Raw genomic sequence first — 24,074 nt, forward strand, 5'->3', positions numbered from 1 at the left:
CAAGGGCACAATAATCCTGCCTTTAAAAGTTCTACATGTTATTCTTCCCAAATTAGTGTGTTGTGATTCCGTGGTAACCTTTGCTGCAAGTCCACTTTTTACTCAGCGAGTTCATCATCCTACCTGACCTCAAAACAGAGAGGCCAACCGCTGTAATGAAAGCCTCAAGTTCCCCAGCAAATCTCGACTGTAGCGGAGTCGATGTTGAAGTTTGTGTGTCTGGAAAATAAGTGCAGTGACAGCAAGTGCCACACGTAAGAGGCCCCTTACAACTCACTATAAATTATTGATCACTGTTTTTACAGAACACAGGTATTCCTCAGGGAAATAAAAAGCTTACACGCACTAGGGCAGTGTAATATGATAGTCCTCATCAATTTCCTTGGGTTGAGAGACACTCCATCAAAACATATACTCTAGCAAAAAGGTGTGTATTGATTTTGTTTCGAGAGGATTGTGCTGTTCCCGTGAGGGACAGTTTAATGAGTCTACAAGGTTAGTTCCAAAGGTTGGGACACCAACAATCAGAGAGAAAAAGTGTCCGCTTATTTTGCGTTTGTTTTTTGTGCTGTTGTTAGTTTTGTTTTTTTTAATCAATGCAACAGGTTTGGGTGACAGCGACAGACTTTTCCCCAGGGTGTGATCTCACCACTCAGGCAAAAATTGATTCACTGGAGGAAAGTACACAGAGATCCTGGCCCTTGAATATGTGTCGTGAATCTTACTCGTGTGAAGGCGGCCACAACCGCAAAATAATCGAATGGAAACGTGTCTTTTTGGGCTGCGCATTTACGAATGCTAATGACGACAAGTTATCACAACACAATAACTTCTTCTGAAGTGATAACATACATTCTACTCGAATTAAAATAGGAAAATAGAGATGATTTGAGATGTGACAAGTGGATGAACCTATTAGAAATGTCCATTAAAACAGATTTTAACTAATTTAACTGACCGTTAATCCAAAAAAATGGTTTGAAAGAATCAAGATACCTCTACTGAAAACCACATAGCAAATTGGATTCACATTCCCCAGACATTTGTGATAAAGCCCATGTATTGGATCGCATTAGATCGTGCAGGTGTGCATGTAAATCCAAGATAATTCGATCATTCATGAATAAAAATGGAGTTACATAATCACTGGAAACCAGCTCATGTGATCCAGATTAGCTTTGCGATTCACAGCAACGGCATGGTGATTAAGGAATACTGTCAGTCTTTTGCCAGAAGAAGAACATCCCTCTATATACCCATCTTCTACTTTGTCGTTCTGGGTAACAGGGAAGCTGAAGGCAATCCTAGCTGACTTAAGGTGACAGACAGGATTCAACCTGAACAGATCTCAAGTCAATTACAGGGTCTGACAGCCATTCTCTCGACCTGTGCCTGCTGTTGACCAATAAACTGACAGCCGTGTGTCAAACTATAGCTTCTGGTTTACCAATGTCATGTGAGGAGCGGGATTTGGACCCAGAAGCAGACAGGACACGGAAAAGTAAAAGTTTTGTACTTGTATATCTAAAAAAATAAAAATAAAAAAAACAAAAATTGAAGAACAAAAAAACTCCTGGAAAACAAGATTTGGAATACTAGACCTGGAAGGAAACTATGAAGACTGCTTGCCAACTTGGGACAGCTTGGGAGCCAGAAACATCCAAGGTACAAACTAGGAAACTATATGACAAAGGTGCCATACATTCCCATACAGGGCTCGATATGGTTTATCTTTTGCACTGCGGTTTTGTGAATCACTGTCGATGTGAGGAGAACTTTTCATTTGAATAATAAGACATTAAAAATTCTTATTAGGATTAATATTATTCCTACTCTTATTTTTATTCTATTATTAATGTTTATTGCATCAATAGTCTCTTTTTCTGCCTGAGTTTAAAATGTCTAATTGCATTTGAACGCACCATACGTCCCACCCTTATATAAGCAGCTAGTTTATACTTGTCCCATTTCATACGATGATAAAGTCGCAGCTTATAGTCCAAAAAATACGGTAGTTTCTTTGTGTCTTTAATCAGTGCTTGATTGTGATTCTTTCATGATAGTGTGTTGACCACCACACAAATGAAAATAAATATGAAACTTAAACTAACGCTCACATACTTTAAGTACCCAGTTTACCAAGGACTTGCTTTACCCCTTGTTGTGAAAATCATTCCACACATGCAACTTACATGTTAGCTTGATATGATTACGCCTCCTCTGACAGCAAATGTGCAGTGTCAATTGAACGTGCAGCCTTCACCAGAACGCACAATTGATTGATTGATTGATTGATTGATTGATTGATTGATTGATTTTTTGACAGAGCAATCCATGAATGAGCAATCCATAAACCATGTCCGGCCTGAACTGTGGCAATTGTGACGTACAGATCACAGATTAAGTCTAACAAAAAAATGCCACTCTTGAACACAAATGAACTGTCATTCAAAAACCATTTGGCACCGTTGGCAGTTGCCTGATCCTCAGTTTAGTGATTCCATGTGTTTACATGAGGCATTGAAAAACCTCATTTGGATCCCAAATTTAGAGATTTTCACAATGAAAAAGCAATGAAATACCATCCAGAACTGAATAGAACCACCAACCATGGGTTTAAGCATTCAATGCTTGTTATCGACTGTGGGACAACCTCGAGAGAACATCCGAATGTTACACAGAAATCCACAAGCTAATAAAAATTGTTCAACGAATAATTCAGAAGTGCTACCAATTCTCCTCTAATGCTAACCACTCTGCTTCAGTGCTAATGAATGAGAACATGTTCTAAAGCCAAACATCACTTTTCACCAGGAAAATATTTTTTTTGCCACAAAAGTGAGCTAACAAGTCTACTGGGCCATAGAAAGCATTAAGAATGGCAAAAAACCTTGGATTGAATGCCTCTCATGAAAATCAAGATGTATCAAGTGGGATGTATAGAAACGTTGAGTAATTTGTACTGAATCTTGCAGGAGAAAAGTCAAAGACTCCTCATTTGCTTGCCTACAATCTGTTAACAGAGGACCGAGCGTCTCGTGAGACATTTAACCTCATCAGTCTTGCCTTGCGACACAAGTTCTTCTTTTGACACATATGTGAATGATTTATTCATACCTTCAACCTCGGTGTGATCCAGATGCCTTTTAACACCACTAATTAATTTCAGTGGGCTGTGCAAAGGGCTCATGGAGGATGTCAGAGGACGACGAATGGCTTTCTCAGCTCACCATTAACGTCAAATACATTTGCCAAGTTTGTTGTTTTTTGCAGGATGTGAAAATTACACTTTTATCTCATGGGGTGGAAGAAGCTGTTCAACGTGTTGATTACTTCTCAGACTCTATAGATTGTAACAACGTGGTGACAGGACAATGTGTAACTGTTAAGAGTCCTATGTACCATTGGAATCTCAAGTTTCAAGAATGCACACTTTACATGCTATCTAATCTAGTATTTCTCAGTCCTATGGACAGGGTCAGAGTGCAGAAGAATACATACTAGTCGAAGGACTCTGGGCCGAATCCACAAAGGAAAAAAAAACTATTCACAAATGATATCGTGCTATTGATATACCAACACCAGAGGTGGTGCGAATGGGACAGAACTTTCAATAGGACATCTAATGCCCACACAGATGTCAAATTTTATGGATATAAGTTTGTGGATATAAGGATTTTCCTCAATAAGCAACAATAATTTGTTATGAGTAAAATGGAGTTGTAAATATTCATTTGTTCTATTATTCATTTGACATGCATTTTATCCAAAATATCAGCACATACATTTTGATATTTTCAGAGATTGAAGATGGCATTCGTAATGATGTGGATGTGAATTTTAGTCATCCTTTTCTGACATTAACCAATGACGCGCTTTTTATATTAGTTATTTAGAACGTCCCGGTGCAGACCTCTTGCGTAATGTGCATTCTGCTAGGGGGCCCCACTTTCAGTTGCCGTTATTTGTTCTGGCTTTTGTTATTTGCATCAGTGAATTAGGCAATGTTTGTCAATTCATCATCTTTGTATAGGGGGTGTAAATTTCTCTGTCAAATATATGCATATTATTGCATATGCTTATTTAAATATGTGCAAACTTTACGATGCACTGGGATACATTCTGCTTGACATCTCTGTTAATGATACATTTCCCCATATGTGCACGCTTTGTGACTTGAACGTAAAATATATTTGCTCCATTTTTACCTGTTAGTGCCATGCAATCCTTCAGTGTATCTGGCACTATGTGTAACACACAGGGGGCCAGATTCACACAGAGGTTTAGTACCCGTGCTGAAAAGGTTTTATGCATTAAGGCCCCATTCATTCTCTTAATATTGTGATAACTTTATTGTCTACTTAAAACTTTATTTTTCATTCTTACATCGTGTTTTCTGTTGCATGCTAACAGTATTTTTTTGCTTGACCATCAGTCAATTTTCTCACAATCTAATTACAGTATATACAGCAGTGGCCATGATTAATATCAACAGTGGCGGAATTGCATCGATTATACAACATATCTAAGTGTTTTTCATGCATGCCGTCTATTATAACTATGCAAACTAAAACTCATTTAGATTCGCTAAGTGGCTTTCAAACAAGAAGCTTTAGAATAGCATACTGACAGTGACCTTGTATGCATTTAACTTTACTGAATTACATGCACTTACATTGGCTGTGTTTCTATAGGTGCTGGACATCACTGTCAATATTTAATGGTGCAGTAGCAAGTAAATCTTTATTGTGTGAGCTCTGTGCACAGTGATGCATTGCACTTATGTAAATACTGAAAATATGCACAAAACTCTCTCGCCATGGTTTTAAAGGTGGCCTAATTTTTAAAGTTTCACCACTAAGAAAGAAATAATCTAGATCTTTTTTTTTGTTTGTTTTAATAAGCAATCGCTCTGGACTGATCTACGGTGAAGAAAAGGGGGTAAATTACACCCATGCTGTGGAATTTACATTTCAATATTCTTCAGACTAATTGAGTCATAAAGCCATCTTTTTTTCCCCGAGAGCTCTGCATATGACATACGGTGATAACGTAGAATTACCACCGAGGGTGAGAGCAAAGAACAATAGCTCACCTCATACTCCTGTTTAAAACCGTAGCCCTCAGCCGTCTTCATCTGGTTGATATGCTGGAGCAGGTCGGCCACTCGGACAGCGGGGTGCAGCTGCCCCGTGTGATAGGGGGAGCCTTTGTGTCCGCACGGGTGCCTCGGGGAGCCTCCAAGCAGACTGCTGGCCTCGTTTACAGAACTGCGCGGATCACCTGCGACAGGAAATTTTACCAATGGAACCTTAACAGTGTTTTACATGAGAACAACTTTCGGGAAAAGTTCACGGGCAGATGAACTACATTTATAGGAGCCAGTAAATTTTTCACGCTGTAAAGATAGCTAGAGGCCAAAAATACCCCCACCACAAAAATAAGCTTGGTGTTCAAATTTCGAGCAAATAATTTCCCAAAATGCCAGATAATATCAAAACACACTCAACATAGATGTGCCTTCAAGTGTTTACCACCACCTTTTGCTATAATTTGAACTTCTCCCCAATAAAAACATTGCCGCCAGTTTCTACACCAAGAATGTGCGCTGTTGATTCAGAAGAAAGAATATTCGCAATCATTCTAACATAACAAAAAATGAAATAAGGGCAATAATATTAACACAGCTAAAAGTCATTTTTCATGTTTTCCAGGGACTATAAATCAGCTATGAACACTCATGAACACATTGTCATATGCATGTCAGAATCGTAGATAAACGACAGACCATTTACCTATCTAGCAAAACAGTTTTTTGTGATCCATTTAGCATTTTATAAAACCTGTAAAAACGTTTTTAACAACCTATTTTCACTTAGGAAGTGTCACATCATTGCTCTGTCCCTCAGGCCCTTAGGTCATTACAGGATTATTTTTAACTCTGTACGTGTGAGTGTGTGTGTGTGTGTGTGTAGGGGTTGGTGGTGGCTACTATTTATGAAATTATGAAAGTATGGAAATTGTGTTTAAAGAAAGTTCTATTGAAAGATTGATGGATCATAAGTGTTATTAGGTGTACCAAAATAATATTTTTTGGGCAATCAATTTTTATTTTTAATGTAATTTTTAATCCTTAACTTTATGCTTTCTGTATGCTGATAGGATCCTTTTTTATGCACTTTGGTTGTTGAATAAAAGGGTGAATCACAACCTGAAGTGGACCCTGATTGGCCGTCATTGTGTTTGGCATAATTGACAGTCTTGCTGTGGGTGGGAGTGCAAGTTCAGGAGCAGAAATCAGACGTGAAAATGTTTGTGAGTTGAAGGTCCGATAAATGGTAAATTTAACTTGTAAAAAATGCCCCAAAGGCACATTTAATAAAGGTTGAGTGATATGCATTCTATGTGAAGAGTTTGCTTACCACAGAAAAAGCTCGTGTTTAGCCTACCACATAAATGCAAAGCACGCAGCAGCGACTGCAGCTACGACAGCAACAATGTAACAAGCCGTAGCAAAGGTCTTTGCCAAACTAAACGCGAGAGCGCCCCCCGCATTTGAGCAAGTCTGCATTTTATTTTAATGATGTTTTCAAATTGATTGACCATGAACAAAAGGAAACAGCACCATTCCTCCTGATGATCGAAACTAGAGGTTGCTGCCAGCACTCGGGACTTGTCTTAAATGCAGCAAAAAGTAAATGGCCACAACTGCATCTGTCAAAGTCTGTTAAAGCAAACAAATGACTAAAGCCACTTTTACAATACTGCAATGTATCTAAAGAAAAATTTTGGTTCAGGGTTTTCTCAGAAAATTTTAGATGAGATTAAAAAAAAAAATCAATTTTTTTTTTAACGTCTTGATAAAACTATTTACTACATGAAACAGAATAATTCTGAAGTCCAATGAGGTATACACTTTCTATTATCAAAACCACAGTATTTGTATGACTATTTACTAAAGTAGCCAAATGAGAACACTTACAACTGTGTAGTAAACACATCTGTCTTTCCTTGTCATCAGACTGACAATAGAAAAAGGGCAATCAATTCAAAGAGAAATGACAAGAATCACAAATGGCTTCTACAGACTGAATTCCATTTGTAAACTCAAACTTGTTTTGGTCCAAAATGGAAGAAAAGCACTACAAATGTTTCGTCAACCCATTTTCAGGACCGGAGATGCTGAAAGTCAATTTTGGAAATTAATTTGTGTCTTACTTCGGGTTCCACATGTGTGTGCATCCATGAAGGAGAGGGCCATCCTCTCATCCTCTTGCAGGGTGCTCTGGTCGGTAAAACTGCGTTCCATTGAGCCCATGTGGCTCTTCTCCTGGCGATAAGTAATGGGGGTCTTATTCATGTTGCCAGGTTTCCTGATAAGAAATACAGGAGGGGAGAGTGGGGTAGTGTAAAATAAAGCAACACAAGCATCAAAGTAAAATGCTAAAATAATTATCAATTATTTCCACGACATCCTGTTGTGTGACAGACAGCCAAAGCACAAGCATGTGTATGATGGATCAGAAAACAATGGGAAAAAAAAGAGCCATAATCACTTACGGATAGTAAGAGTAGTAGTTCCTTCTGGCAAGAGTGTAGGAGGAAGTAGAGGAGGAGGAGGAAAAAAAAAATCAAGAAGAGATGTATCATGAACACAATGTCAGCTGAAAGCAGAATGCATTGATTACAGTGAAAACCAGGAGCAGGAAATCAGCTGTGCAGGTGACCATGTGATGCATATTGAGAAGTACTGTATAAAAGAGCAGGTGCTGACACAAGAAGCCACAGCGGAGCGTAACGCGTGTGTTCCCTTTCATTAGAATGTGTCTCCACTTCTAGCACTAAACCACGTGGCTTTCCTGTCACAGCAAATTCAGCAATCAATTTTCGAAAGAGGGAAACTGCATGGTCACTCAGCACAGAACCCCGAGCTCATTTGGAAAATAGTGCAGACTTTCAAAATGGACATTATTCACTATCAGTCAGGAAACTGTGTCAGCCGTTTAATATGATTTTTCTGGGGCTACTTCTAACCTCCTGTTTTGTGTTGGGGCATTCACACAGTGGAACATCTAAAGCTGACTGTCCCTGAAGTGGTAAAATGTCAAAATATTTTTTTTCTCCAAAAATTAGAAAATGCAGTTAAGTAAGCGTCTGAACTTCTTGTGTGGCAGCAATGGGAGCAGTTCTCTCTGGTTTCCTCCTGGGGTCCCACAAGGATCTGTTCTAGGTTCCCTTTTAATTTCCCTGTCTACTTGCCTCCCCTTGGCTTCTTAAAAATGTTTAAAGCCCTGGCTCGCTCTGATCTTTTTTAAGTTGCTGCAAAGACAAAAGAGAGGGGATGGGTATTGGTGGCACCGCTACGAGCACGACGGTTTGTTGGATCTTGTTCCTTGGGCTCTCTGACAAAGCCACGCATCTAAAATTTAGGCGTCAAGTTGGATGCTGATCTAAAATGCTGGCCAGATCTGGAGGAGTGGTTAAATCAAACTTATTTTACCACGCGAGGCAGATGGCTAAAATTAAGCTGATTATCTCAGGCCAGCACTTTGGAACAGAAGTCGATGACCTTATCTGTTCCTATGAATTTGACAAAGTTACCCGAAAAGTTTGTACTTGCAGAGTGAGGACTGTCTTACGAAGGTAACAGATTGCCTCAGGAGCTGCTGAATGTAGTTACTTTTTTATTTTGTTTGACTTTGGTGGTTGCACAGTAAGAAGTTATTAGAGGATTGCAAAATAACTGTCTGGATAAATATACCGGAGACCTTTGGGTTCGCTGGCTAATAGTCTCTAAAAGCACACCTTTTCCCTCCCAATTACCATCTCATTTATGCCTCGGTCCTGTGCTTGGTGTGTGTAATTAAGTAGCTAATTGAATTGCATCAGCCGTTAATTAAATACTTCACATACTGAGATGGGCTTTGCAGATGAGAATTGTTGGCCCCTGTGATACATGATAAGGGAGTAAAAGCAATCAAAACAGTTCTCGCCAAAACAAGAGTAATCTTTCAGAAAATTTGTTTACGGGTCAGATCCCCTTACAAAAAAAAAAAAATGAGCGAAAACAATGGAGGTGCGCAAAATGAGGCATGCTTCATACAAATCATTAGTCTTTACCCTTTCTTAATGATAATGATGACAGCACCCAGCAGCAGAATGAGTACCACCAGGCCGCCGACACACACGCCCAGAATGAGTCCCATCTCCTCCGAGTTCTGGGACACCTCCAAAGCCTTGCGGTGGTCTTTGCAGGCGGCTGGGGGAAGCAGAAGAAATGAACTTTCAAAAGCAGTGCTGGTTAAAGGTGGCAGAATGTGTTCAAGAAATCATTCACAGAGTCGTCATTTAAAGTGGATGTGGCGGCACAGAAAATTCACATCTTTGAAAAGCCCCCCCTCTGCAGGTAGATACTTTTCATACCACAATGCATCCATTCAACTTATCCTGACTACTGACGACATCTGCTGAATTCTAATGGCTTTCTTAATGCCATCACTGCATTTCAATAGCAGTGATATTTCAAAAGGCCTTTTCAAATTGCTGGCAATAATGAAAGCGTCATGCAAATAAGGTAGTGACAGATCTTGCCAGTGCTAAGCAACCCAACAAACGTAGCACTCAGGCCCACATCTTATGTTTGACATAAAATGCGATTCTATAGGAGCGTTGCAAAGATAAATCACCATCATAATGGGATCGCTTCAAGATTAATTTCAATGTTTTCCTGATCACTGATGGTTGCATTTTAAATTATGATGTGTAGCCATGTGAGCCTGTAAGTGTTCTGTACATATTGTTGCTACAAGACCCATGAGATGCTTTCCCTGCTAACACTGAATAATTTATTATATTTCAGAGACATAAGTCTTCCAAACAGCAGCTCCAGACAGAATCTTCCGAGGCACTTCGCTTCCTGTGAGCGACTGAAAAGGTCCTCTCGCGCGCAAGTCTTTCTACTTGTTCCTCATGGCGGATATTCCTTTGACTAGTTCATGAGGCCCACTGATCTACTTTTCCTTTGTGTCAGTCAGCGCTCAAGGCCTTGCCAGACCTTAAACCGGCCTTTCCGAGGCCAGCGTAACATCTCGGGAACGGCAGAAAGTCAGAGCAGGCCCAAGGATACAGCTATACCCCGCAACCTGCTGGGGACGTAAGCGCTTTGATGGAGGCAATGTTGCAGACCAACTATCTGCAGCTGGCAGCCTTTTAAGGCTGCAGCAGTTTGTCTAAAACCCAATCAAAGTAATCGCTGGGACTTTAAAGCTCATCTAACTTAAGAATGTATTTAATTTCAGACATTGTCCTGGAAAAGTGAACTTCAGTTGATTAAACCTGCTTTTATATTTTTAAATTAAAATATATGAAAACTAACAAACCATGTCTTGCATACATGGAACTAATTAAAACTATGTGAAAGACGTGAGTTTTCTTGGTTTATTTTAAATGTATTTGAGTATTTCTGTACGTCAGTACACAATATGGAAGATCGAAAAGTCATTTGACCATTATATTTTACTTGAACATAAAATACATCGTAACCTGTTTTTTTTTTTATCTTGCACTTGATAAATAATCCGCATAAAAAACTAATCAAAAACATTTAAAAAGGTGATTAAAAATAGGAATAAAATGAATAAAACCAAATAACTCTGCTCAAAAAAATGATTAAATAAAATGAAATAAAAAAATCTAAATGAAAATAAAAACAAACTGTCATGTAATAGAGAACAGAAAAGCCCTGTGATAAGTGAATTCCAGGGAGTAGGATTTGCCCCCTGCCACGAACATTGTATGTACATAAACAAAGTATGAAATGTGATGAATAAAACCTTGCATACCTTTTTTTCCCATGCCCATTGAACTCCTTACCGTAGTACGTTTTTTGGACTTTTTTTTTTTTTTTTTTTTTTACAATGCATGGTGAGCATCCCTCCCATTACTCACAACTTAAGTTTTCTTAAAGAGACATTCTTCCTCACTTTTCCTTATTCCCTCGTCCATCTGCTCATAACCTCAATCTCCCACATGTACGTCTCTTCAGTTCCCTTACAGCCATGAGTTCACCACACTTATGTCATGCCTTGACTCCCTTAATGTAGAACGATGAGCAGTGGTTTAGTCTTAAGCAAAAGTGACTTCATTTGTGGCTGAACAAGACCGAGTATTAACAGGCTGTTAAACAGCTTCAGACTCCAGGTTAGGACTGAGGGTGGGAGTGTTATTGCAGTACATCACGGTTGTGGTTATTAAAAGTGGTGTTTTGTTTATTTTAAACATGAAGCAATAAAGCCGCAAAAAGTGTAGCGCAAAGAGGCAAGGGAACAGTGTTTAGTTAAAAATCCAAGACTATTTTAACCCTGCTGGGCCCTCTTACTTGGTGACTTCATGCTACGCAAGCGTCGGGAAATTTAGATGATGTAAACCTTTCCATTTCATGTTACTTCACACTTTTTCACATCTAACCTGGAATTTCCATCAGAGTGAACATGGCCATGAAATGGATTTCCACGTGAATCTGCGCATTTGCCGGTTGCCCCATGTTGGAAATTGGCGCTTAGCAGGGGAAATGAAAGTCTATTGTCACACTGAGCCTGCCAGCCGATCCTTAATTAAACTGTCACCTGGAAGTTGAAATGTAATCTCCAGTTTTCCTATCAAAGCCGGAATCATTTGCCTCCACTTGGCTCCTGACGTGCTACATGATAAAAAGAGCTTAGTAGACCACAAGACGTAGTCCATGTTAATGATAGAAGGATCACTGTGATCACATTAGAAATCTTTGACCTGGCACAATTGGAAATAACATTGTCTCCAGCTGTATGCTTTCTGTCCGCATCAGAGATTTTTCAGGGTTTCTTAAAGGTTGCAATTGTTCTTAAGACGTTCTTTGGGTCCGAGATAAAGTAATCCAACCCAAGAAGAGTCCATGTGTCGATATGCATCGACTGATTAGTTAAAAAAAAAAAAAAACAATCATGATGTTAGAGCTGTTGAAGGTGTGTCGGGGGACATTTTTAGCATTTTCAACATGTCGGAACGTCGTTGGACCATCTGGACATTTGATCACTCTGATAGGCCGTTAGAGTTGAAGAATCAGGGCACAGAGCAAAAACAGGAAGTGATGAAGGCAGATATACCCATAAGCAAAGAAAAGACTTCACATGCAATGTCTGTCGCAATGGTGCAAAAGAGACCAGAATTATATGACATTACCGCAAGGCAGACATTCTCCTATAGATGTGCGCGATGTGATGCCGTGGGGGCAGGTCTGACCGCGGGGAGCAGCGGCAACAGATGGTGCAGTGGCTCTCTCATTGTCCAAGTATTTGCGGCAGTTTTAAACTCTTTTTTTTTTTTTTCTAAATCACTATGTTGACGACAAAACAATCAGCACATTGTTCTGTAGATTTTTCTTCATGTTAAAATGTATGACAAACCTGTGCTTCTGTGTGCTTCTGCGTTAATTTTACAGAGCAATTTAGATTTATTGTTATTTATTGATTTCATTATTTTTTTCTACAAACAGTTTAGTTGATCAAAAATGTTTCAAGTTTCAATAGGGATTGTCATTTTGAGGCACTTTGATGCACTAAGTATTTTTTTGTTTCATACTAACCTGTAACTCATATAAAACCTAAAATAAAGTAAACAGGGATTTGCAAAAATTAATGAACAAAACCTGCCGAAAGGGTATGTTGACAAAGTGAAGGAAGCCATATTATCTCAAGACATGGGGACGCAGCTGGATATAAGAAGTAGGATTTAAGTCAGCATTGCATGGTACTGTCAAGTTGTGCTTAGTGTGGGGGTTCATCATGAGCAAAAAATCTAGCAAGATGTTCACGTTATTATATCCTGCCAATGTCATGGGCTTTCGGTTGTTTTTTTTTTGTTACAACGTGGAATAGCGACTACCGCCACTGATGGTATGCAAGGGTATGACTCACGCATGCACTGAAGGTAGTTAATTAGTCAGCGTATATCCGTCATTTTCCAGAACAACCATTAAGACATTCTGAAGACATCTTGTTTTTTTTTGGTTCTTTTGTTTTGTTTTGTTTTTTTTCCCCAACGTTGGCTTCAACTTCAACATTTGGTGAATTAATAGGGTACCATGTGTCTACCGATGAAGCTGTTTTGCTTTCTGGCTGCCATTAAAAAGAAAAGCATCACTGTCATTTTAATACTGATGATAACTCCAAAACAAAACAAAAAAGCAAAAAAAGATTCTCGGTCAACTTCTGTATATCGAAGGTTCATTGCTATAGAGGATTGATATTTGTAAACTCATGACTTGTGTTCACTATCGAGCATGAGGAAGAGATGCGGGGTTCTCCTGCCAAGAGAATTTAGTGTCAATTTCCTTGCCCTTTTCATGTCCTCTCCAATCCAGAATCTAAGATACAGTAGAAATGGTGGGGGATTTTCTCATAGCAAGGCCAAGGAGGCTCCGTGCGGAAGTTTTGATGTGGAGGACCTTTGGAGCCTGCCGAGGTCAGAGCCCCTCAGATGTAGCCCATCTCGTGGACCGCTGATGAGAACAAAGAGGCTGCCTTTGATATACTGGTCCCAGCGGCCACTTGCAAACAAACACGATGAAAGCCTAACCTCTAATCCCTCCCTGCCTGTTGCCCTTTTCGCTGAAAACCACAGCCAAACAAGTAAGGCTGTCGCAGAACATTTGTCCACCTTCCCAATTTTGTACTTGAGAAAAATAGCAGTGCAAAATAGACTTTGTGAGCTATTTTATGGGATGTTCGTCCCCACAAAGGAAACACAACAAAGTCTCTAAAGATCATTAATGTAATGTGAACTCAAGGTCGCATTTCAATTCAAATTACCTTTGCGAGCTATGCGGATGCAGTTTATTCTTGACTCCTGAAAAAGAAAAAAGCACACACGAGTGGTGAGAGTTGTTTTGCAAAGGTACACAAAGAAACATTTTTGTTATCATATTTAACATACTAGCTTTGAGTGGACTCCACAAGGTTTCCCTCACAATGCATCATTCTTTGCAAATTAAACATAGCTGCAAATGTCTTCTGACTTGAAGGACACGTTACCTCAGATTTGAGAGTTCTAATAACAACATGCTCTGAAATCTCTGCACATCTGAGAGCTGTGGTAGTGTATTAAAGACACAGATAAGAGAGTTTTGCCGTAGGAGAATAGATTAGAGTTAAAAAGAGAAGATGATTAGGGGAAGAGTTCCAAACCAATGCACCACTATGAAACGGAATTAATTCTTTTCAAACGCCAGCTGATGACATCTTGAGAGTTCTAAAAAGGGACCTTTGTCAAACAACTCTAATGAAATTCAAAACGCTAATCCAATTCGACCCTGTTACCTTTTGGAAGAGATGCATTATCACATTAAAACTTACACGTGCCAATCAGGGTATTGCGGGACACTTATGCAAATGAGCAAATTCACAAACGAGCAAAAATGGCCTTCTTCAAACCGGCTAAGTTACTTTGATGAATTGAATATTAATTTCAAGCTCTTCTTAAGATATAGCCCACCATCATTCATTTGATTTAACATTAACTGGCAAATATTATTTTAAGTTACTCAGCTTATTCACAACAAGATTTTTGGCTTTTAAAACAACTGTCTTCAAATATACAAATATTTAGTTAGTTTTAGAATTAGTTTTAGAATTATGTACAAATATACAGCACCAGTCAAAAATTTGTAAAAATCCTCTGATTCAATGTTTTATATATATATATATATATATATATATATATATATATATATATATATATATATATATATATATATATATATATATATCCTCAAGGAAAGCTTTACTTAGCCATTTAGCCATCTTTGGCTTTAATTTAACCATCATTGTTATTATTTTTTCTATAATTAATTTTCTAACTAAAGTCCCTACTCCACTGGGATGCACACATTTGCGAGTGTTTACAAGGGTAGTGGATGTGTGAATCATTTGCTCACGCACAACACGGTATCGCTGTTATGCTATTGCTCTTACAATGTCACAGTCACGTTTCAGTCACGGTGTCAGTCACGGAGATGCCGATATGCTATTGGTCGAACGCCTTCATCTAGCTTGATGGCACAGCTGGTCGGGACGGAAGGAAGGAGAGAAAACCAGTCAAAAACGGAAGGAAGGAATGTTGTTAAGACCTTGCAAACTTTATCTGTTAGACATGGCTTCTAAAATTGCTAGTGGCGGTAAAGGAAGAAGTAAGAGGATGATGACAATAGAAACGAAGCAGGAGATAATAAAAAAAAAATACGAAGGAGGCGCACGCATGGTTAACCTTGCTCGTGAGTATGGCTGTAACCGCTCGGCAATCTTCTAAGGGCAAGACTTTCCTTGCCGGGGGACGGACCTCGATCGACAACAAAATTGAGAGGCTTCTTCTATTATGGATTAAAGAGAAGGAAATCGCCGGTGATATGTTCTAGTTTGAGAAAAGTTCCCGTTTAAGAAAATAAATCAATAAATTCTGCGGGTTGCTCTCGGCTCCCCTCCGCCTCCACCCAGCTCAAGACACGTCGCCCCCAAAGGTAAATGTCATTTTTCCTTTGTATATGTTATTTAATTTAACTGTACAGTAGATTATGTTACTCATTTTTAATATGTGTATAAAGTCGTGATGTTTTTACCTAAGGTTTTTGCGCGCGTTGCACGCATTAACTAATTAACATAGGTTTGGATTGCCCGTCATACGAGCAGTTCAAGTTACGAGCGTAGCCGCTGAACGGATTAAATTCGAACACGGGGGCCCACTGTGTACATATATATATATATATATATATATATATATAAAGAACACTTTTCAGTATCTACTGTATTTGTATAAATTTACTAGACAGAGGTTTACGCTCTAACCGCAGGCATGCGCTTTATTGCTTGGCATTTTAGCACAAGAGTTAATTGGTAAGCTTGGCATGCAAGCTCACACTTCGCACATTCATTTAATTGTGCACAGTGCCAGTCATGCCGCAGGGGCAGGTGGGTCCTGGCACCTTCAAACACACTCCCAGAATGCCAACACGCAGCACAAGGGTCCAAAGCACATATCCGTGTGTGTGCCTGTTTGTGTGTGTGCGCGTGCCTGCCCGTGTGTGTGTTTGAAGTCTGAGATGCTGCATTCGCCAGCAAAGCTCCAGTCTTATATCTTTAGACTTTGAAGTGCCTCTTTCGACAGATCAATCAAAGCAATTACACAGGCTTGACAGCCACTCTCTAGGTAATTAGGAGAGCTAAACGCTAAATATTATGAGGCCCCATACTGTTCAAACTACTCACACTGTTGCAGACTACCGGGTGTAATTTTTGCCTGTCTTAAAATTGTCAAGGCTGACACCAACCCAGCGAAACTTGATTAATGAGCTAGTCGATATGGCTCAGGGAGGAAATCTGTATAATGCAGTATTGTATAGATTTTCTCTTGTGGTCTGATGCAGATATTGCAGGTTGTATTTTTATAACGTTGTCATTTCATACTTGCAGGAGGTAAGACGCAGCGCAGTCTTTTATCCATGAATTGCACCGAAAAGGTTTCTTTTCCAAGTACTGAATAATATGTGATTAGGTCCAACAGAGCAGGTGCAGCTTTGTACCAAAGAACCGCCATGATTGCTGCGAGAATATGCACACGCGCGCACACACATACACAAACCCCAAAAATGAATTTTCCATCTAATTATTCGTCCTCTTGTTTTTATCCCACTCGACAGCAGCGCTGTGTTTTTATGGATTCAAACTCAGAGTGTTATAACGATTCTGTTTTTGTTTTGTTTTTTTACTCGAGGCAGGTAAGCTATTAATTTACTTAGAGCAAATGTATAGATTTTCATTATGAAATGCATGGAGGATTTTTCTGACGAAAATCAAAAGTGGGCTGACGGGCTTGCATTGATGTGGCAATGTTTTCGTGCCATTGATTGAAAGCACTTTAAGTTCTCCACTTGGTATTACGGAAAACACTTGTCTTTATTATATCCTTTTGAGACCCCGCCTCATCATTTGTGTCCACTGTGGTGGACATTTGATTTTGCTCCATAGCTTTGGACTCGTTTGAGCTACCCTACTCGGTCCAAGTTTACTCAGAGGACCTTTCCAATGATGCCTTGTTTTTGGATGGGAAGTAACTTGTGCTGTCTTGCAGAGATGAAATAGACAACAGTGAATGCAAATGGATCGGCTGGGACTCGGGAGGATAAAGACACACCGCATTCAAGGAGTCTGAGGACAGCGCGACAGCTTTATGGAATTGGCCAGAGTGGAGGATACAAGCCCAGCGAGCATTAGCATGGGGTCGTTTTGGTCAGTTGGAGCCGTGTGTTCTCAAATATTACAATAATGATGCGCCAATGAGAAAACAGCGGTTTCCTACTCCGCCCATTCAGTATTGTCCAGGCACACTTGTTATGTCAGCTGGCTAAGTACTCGATATAGTCCTTGGAGATAGATAACAAATGCTCATGGCTAATTGAGCATTATTGAGCCAGAGGTACCGTGAAGTGGACGTATCCAATTCGTGCTCTTACATTTCTATTTCAATAGCAATCACTAATGTAGAATCTTATGAATAGCAACAAATTCAAGAATAGAAGGACTGTGTCTTTTGTATAATGGAGGCCACGGCTGCACTCTTTGTGGGTCATGGAGTCTGGGCAAATGCCAGACTAAACAAAACCTAATCCCTTCCGCCAGTAAACCCTATTTAAGCCCACGCTCGGTACACTAGTTAAATAATATGCTCACACTGCACTCCCTCACTATATTTCTCCGTTGGATTGTGGTAATGGATGAGCCACTCACCGCTGTTCATGGAACTTCATAATACATGGATCTCCATAGGAAAAAGACTAAACAAAAGCTACAGACCATTTACAGATGAGATCATACTAAGCAATGGACGGAGCTGCCTCAAATTGTTGTTTCAACTACACGCTTGTGTCAAACCTAACTCCAGTAATTTGCATTCTGCACTTTAAGTCATTACTGGCACTATATCAGAAGGTGAGATGTACACCATTATCTGTATGAAGCGATACAACTCAAATTTCCATACTTCCTGTTACTTCAAAGTAACATGAAGCCGTATACGAGCATGTTAAACTGGAACCACTCACACCATTTCAATAATATGATAAAAAAAACTATTTTAGACCCAGTAAAGTTTTTTCCCTGAAATACTGAATATTACACATTTGTATATTATTTTTCTGTAGTGTTTCTATATACAAAATAGTGGCTGAAAATGTGCGAAGACTGAAAACTATGTAGTATGGAATTGTGGAGAAACTGCAGGGATCTAGACGAGTACAGTGGCCCCTAACCTGAAATTTTAAAGAGATATGTAAAAAAATAAAAATAAATACACGCACATGCTGTAAATTTTACATTTCTACCACTACATTGAATTGAATGACCATCCATGTCACATTGCTGTCTATAGCTGATTTATTGTTGTGCAAAAGAAACACATTCCATTATTATTATTATTATTATTATTATTATTATTATTATTATTATTATTATTATTATTATTATTATTATTAAAAAAAAAATAATGATAATAAACTCTACCAGGATACAGTGGCACACAGTGTCAGTAAAATGTAATGTATATGCCAAATCCACAAATGCAAAACAAAAGATTTGGTGAAAGTTGACTGATGCTTGTTCCTATTTGAGGCACAACAAGTCATTCACCAAAGGCAATGGGAAAAGACAGGCTACACTGTAAATACAATTGGTTCAGACAGACACTGGGCTAACTGTTGAACTCCAAAATGTTGGGCCAAATGAATAATCCAGCAAAAAAACAAACACAAAAAAACAAATAAATAACCAACAAAAGAACCCAAGATTTAAATGGAATGAAAAATTCACATAACAACTTTGGGCTTGTTTTGAGTTAAACAAATAACTCAATATTGGGCTATTCCCTTTTAAACCTAATTTGGGATATTTTTTCAATCCAACTGACCCATTAAATTGGGTTATTTTGTAGGTTATTGTTTTGACCCAACTTTTGGGGTTAAATAAACTATTTACAAATTATGGTTGTCCCTTTTTACTTTTTTTTTTTTTTTTTTTTTTTTTTTGCAAACGGCTGACCCAGCAAAATTGGTTTGGAGGGGGGGATTATTATTTGAACCAACATTTTGTTATGTAAATAACCCCAAAACTTAAATTGGTCACTTTTTGACCCAATATGTTTTAGTTTTACCCAACTGACCCAGCATTTTTTTTTTTGGGGGGGGTTAATGGGAATATCACAAAATGTTGGGTCAGTCGCTGTAAAAGCCAATTTGGGTTATATTTGACCCAACATTTTTTCAAATATAATAAGCAATGTAAATTTTGAAACGGTCCAATTTATACCTGGATGCCAATCATTTATGAACCTAAAAAGGCAATTAATAGAAAACCTGTATGGCAAATCTTAAACCCTCTGATCATCTGCACCTCGGCCCAATTATTGTTAAGTAATTGCTTAGTCCTGGTAGCGGCTCTTGGTGTAATCGAATTTGGAAGGTAATACCCTCTGGGTATCACGAGAGGCTCAGGGTGAGGGAGCATCGATGGACATGCAAATTCAACATTGGGCTTCTCAACCAAGAATATCGAAAATCAGCTAAATGCACGACCTGCAAAGAGCGGATAAATTAAGGACAAACATGAAACGATTGAGTTGTGGGCATCTGGTCAAATAAAACTCTGAGCAAGGCAAGCATATCAAATAAAAGCCAGACGATGAGGGGGACGCTGTTGACACCCAGGAATTTGTGTTAATTACAACTTTACTGGCCAAGAGAAATGCGTGCAAGTAAAACCCAATTCCTGGCATGTTTTGTTTTGCAGACAATCAAAATGGTGCTAAATAACCATATATCATACCCAAGTACTGTACTTAGACCACAAGCTTAAAATGTTGCCATCTACCAATCCTTTTACAGCATAAACACTCTTTTCAAGGGTTGTGAGTGACAATGCCAGCTTTTTTAAACGCATCATTAGCACAAACAAAAAATCATTCACTCCACTCATTGCTGACTGCAATTCACCGTGTTTCCTGAAGCCTACAGCTGGGCAAAGCGATGGCAGACATGCTGCACAACCTGTGAGAATCGACAAACACTCACCCCTCTGAAGTTGCTCATAGCCTGGAAGTAGACAAGGTAGCTTTTGCGGGGGTCCAGAGGAGTATTCCAGTAGCCGTTGTAAGTATGATTGTCTCCCACAGTGAAGGGACTGGCCTCTGGCAGGCTGCTGGGTGGCAGCTCAGCAGTGTAGTAGTGCGGGGTGCCCCGGGCCAAGGCCTCACCGTGGGACATCGGCAGAGGGAAACACTCCTGAAGCCCCAGCTCCCGTTTCACTTTTTTCACAGTCTCCTCCTCTACCACGACCTGGTATGTGCTGGACGCAAATAGATACGGATATAACATTTGTCATGTTATTTTTGCTGCAAGGAAAAATTCCCTTCAAGAATTTGAAATGGATTTTCTCACCTGACAGGTGCGCCTCTACCTTGGGCGGGGCGCAGCACGACTGTTATTGTGTTCTCAGTCTCACTCAAGGGGGATGGTATGTCTCCATAATCAAATGTGGGTGCTGAAAATGATTTGTTTTTAATTAAGACATGACTAAAGTATATGCCAAAGTCTGAGACCATGACAAATCTGACATTTTTACTTTGCCACGTTTGTATTGTAAAACAGTGAGAAAAATATACTGCAGTTAGAAAACTTTGAGGTGGGAGAGGTGCATTAAACAAGGATCTTAACTTTTAATGCATGACATTAAAAAAAAAAAAAAAGAGGGAATATCTGCCAGCCAATTTCAAACATTCTGATTGACCATAGTGTTATTTCAAATGTTCATAACAAGCAACAAAAAACAAACAAAAACAAAAAAACAGGTGTTCTCAATTGACACAAATGATACTGCTTGGTAGCGTTCCAGTTGTCTTTTCATGCCAATGGCGTTCAAAGTGTAAATGAATTCTCCCCATTTGTCCATAAACCTGCATAACAAGTGGCCTTCTAACTAACAAACAAATACAATACCAATAGAGTGCTCCACCATTAGAATGCACATATTATAAAAGGGGTGCACTTAGCTAGCACTTTCTACACCATATGGAGCTCAAGGTGCTTTATAAAGGCTCACATTCACTCATTCACACACACTTTGATATACAAGTGGGTGATGCCTGGAGCAAATTAGGCTTCAGTGTCTTGCTCAAGGACACTTTGACATGCTCACCAGGACATGGGATGGAACCCACAACCATTTGGTTGAGAGATGGGATTCTCACACTGAGCCATACCACCTTATTAACTAATGACGATCGTGCCTCTAGTTAGAATAATTATGGCCAAGAGGAGCTAGATATTATCATCACTAAATTGCTCAGAAAACAAACTCACACCAAAGATGTTTTTAACTGCCTTTAGCTTGTAAAGTATACGTAGTGGAAACTCTAGAATTAAATGTGGCTGAAGTGAAATATTGTAAGACTCGCTCCGTAATTGAAACCATTCAAAACTAGAAATGTTGCTTAAAGGTGACATAGTCACTTGGCACTATATCAAGGCTACATGTTTTGCTCTAAGACGGATTCATTCAACATCCATAATGGGAATTTTATTTTCTAAAAAAAAAAAAAAAAAAAAAAAAAACTGAAGAAGAAGAAGAAGTTTGAGCTTGACCTGTTTCCATTAACTGAAAATGTTCCAACACAAAGTCAGGAACTCCAAGGTAGTTTCCATAGTCATTATCCCATTAACATGTTCAGGCTGTTTTAGTTGGCACATTAGTTTCCTCAAAAAAAGCTAACATAATAAATGCCCATATCCTCATATTCAGCACATTGTATGAGCTCCTCATCAGGTTTTTCTAGCTATAGGTCCAATTAAAAGTCATGGTCTTGAGGCTAAATTGATTGGGTTTTTCATTTAAAAGGATTTGGCTTAAGTCATGCTCCTCCCTGGAGTTGTGGCAGCACATTTCACTTTAATATCACCACTCAATTAGCAAGGGAAGAGAGCTAAAACTATTCATGTAGAATAAATGATTACTATATTAAAAATGGTTGGCTTACACCAAGGCATCCAGTGCTGAAATAAATTAGGTTTGGGCATTAAAAATTAGGGGAGGAGTGTGGCTGGCCATACAATTCCTTTGCAAGAGGGGCTGATGTCTTTGCAGGTAGACTGACCTTGAAGAACACGCATCTCTGAATGCGTGTGTAGATACACAGCCATGGCTGTGATTTAAAGATGCCGACTGTTGTGGTAGCAGAAGTGTTCAGTGATTGCAAGCTGCTAGCGCCAATCAGAAAATACAGTTTAAGCCAGCACTTCTCAAATGGGGTAAGAGAAGGCACTTCAGGGGGTAAGTCAGACTTTAACAGGGTTTCTGCAGGTATCATCAAATCTAATTGAGTTGTGTTTTTTTGAATTGTGTTTTGGCACGGCTTCTGGTCACTGTTGATATTACATAGTGAGAAGGATGATGTGCTTTTGAGAGCGGTCAGTCGGTGACGCGCACCCGGTCTGCAATATAAATCCCAAGACTTGACCGGTCCGTGGTGATAAAAAGGTTGGGGACAGCTGGCCTAGATGAAACCTTTTTTGTTTATTCATTGTTTTTTGCAGTGTTGCCACGACGTAATTGTCTGTAGACATTCGAATCAACTGCCATGGTTATAACAAACGGGGAAGAGAGGAAGTGACGACAATTGTAGTAGTTTTTTTTCCTGTGGCAGGATTCCTACCATCTTCCTTGAAGTTGCTAAATACCAGTAAAAGACCACTTCATGCCATGAAAAAAAAAGTACCATTTAACTACTTGTAAGTGGAAGCTTCATCAGAAGTGCAATGCAAATATTTTAAAAAAGCTGAAAATGTAATTAGTTTTGCTCAAACGCCTTTACAGGTACAGTACATTATTTTCTCAAATTAAGGGCAAATTAATTTGAACATATGGTTACATATTGCTAAATTATTTTACAATGACTCAATTGCCAATATTTTGTTGAGGTGTATATGGACATGCAATGTCATTAGGGACACAATTTTATGGCAGCCAAACTAGAAATATAATGATTATGGGTTAGGGTTATCTTCAGGAGTTCCTGAATATAAGGAGGAGCTAAATAAAACGACTAGAGATACTGCCACAAAAGTAATTCAAAAGCTTAACAAATCAGACATGGATGCAACAGCATTCTGTGTTAAGTCCTATTTTTCCTCATTCCAAAACGCTATGAGTTGGTTAGAGGTACCTTCGCTAAAAAAATATCACTGAAAAATGGTTGAAAAAACACTGTTTTAAGCCAAAGTTATTAATTGACAGCCAACACAGGGAGTTGAAGAAGATCTGCAAAGACCTTTGGGCACTTTCTGCAGACTGGCTATATGCCAAAGTTCTCTATGACATACAGCCAGTAGGCAGAGATTGCGCCTTAAATCTATAATTAAACAAAACGACCTCTCAGAAGAGGGATTTAGACAGTGTGAGCGAGACACGGTTGGAGTGCCAGCTCGCCGCGTACCTGAGAGGTGCTATGCAATCCCTAAACAAGCACAAATGCACCATTAAAAAGAGAGACAAAGAGCAAGGCTGCATTTCCATCAGCATTAATAAGCTCTGAGAGCCTCAGATGTGACAGTCCGCTCCCAAGAACATACGCAACATACTTCTTTATAAATAATATTCAGCAGAGTCCTCTTGGTGATGTTTCTCCGTAAGTTAATTAATGTCATAAGGACAACAAGATGACAGGCTCACATTTTGCAAAGAGACGCTATGGAAAATAGCCGCTGCAATCTGGGAGCATCACTTTTGACACAAAAAGAAAGACTGCGTGGTCAAAAGAACATCTTAGAGTAATTGTAGCACACGGTCGGTGGAGGTGAACCTGTGTGCTGCAATGAGAAACGCTGACCGCACAAAGTACAGCTTTCACATCACTGATTGAAGATGGTTACTTTGGCAGGATTTTCTGATTTTCAGGTTGGCAAATCATGTCCAATCTGGCAATAATTGTGTGGTTGTTGATTAAGGTCC

The 24,074-nt window shown here is 39.2% G+C and overlaps 1 protein-coding gene across 3 annotated transcripts in view; it reads right to left on the reverse strand.

The window, feature by feature from the left end:
* Positions 1–24,074, reverse strand: part of LOC148425483 (receptor-type tyrosine-protein phosphatase U) — a 196,495-nt gene that overhangs the window by 36,851 nt on the left and 135,570 nt on the right. For 2 of the 3 annotated variants that reach the window (XM_088410176.1, XM_088410175.1), the window contains exons 11-17: positions 20,510–20,612; positions 20,144–20,417; positions 13,845–13,881; positions 9,121–9,259; positions 7,561–7,584; positions 7,219–7,373; positions 5,096–5,283 (exon numbers count right to left, since the gene is read on the reverse strand). In XM_088410176.1, the coding sequence (XP_088266302.1) occupies positions 5,096–5,283; positions 7,219–7,373; positions 7,561–7,584; positions 9,121–9,259; positions 13,845–13,881; positions 20,144–20,417; positions 20,510–20,612 (920 nt within the window). The remainder of the gene's footprint in view (positions 1–5,095; positions 5,284–7,218; positions 7,374–7,560; positions 7,585–9,120; positions 9,260–13,844; positions 13,882–20,143; positions 20,418–20,509; positions 20,613–24,074) is intronic. The other variant, XM_088410178.1, reaches the window with a different exon arrangement.

Source organism: Hippichthys cyanospilos, chromosome 3, assembly GCF_059441005.1.
Source record: "Hippichthys cyanospilos isolate Australia breed blue-spotted pipefish chromosome 3, RoL_Hcya_1.0, whole genome shotgun sequence".
NCBI classification, from domain to species: domain Eukaryota; kingdom Metazoa; phylum Chordata; class Actinopteri; order Syngnathiformes; family Syngnathidae; genus Hippichthys; species Hippichthys cyanospilos.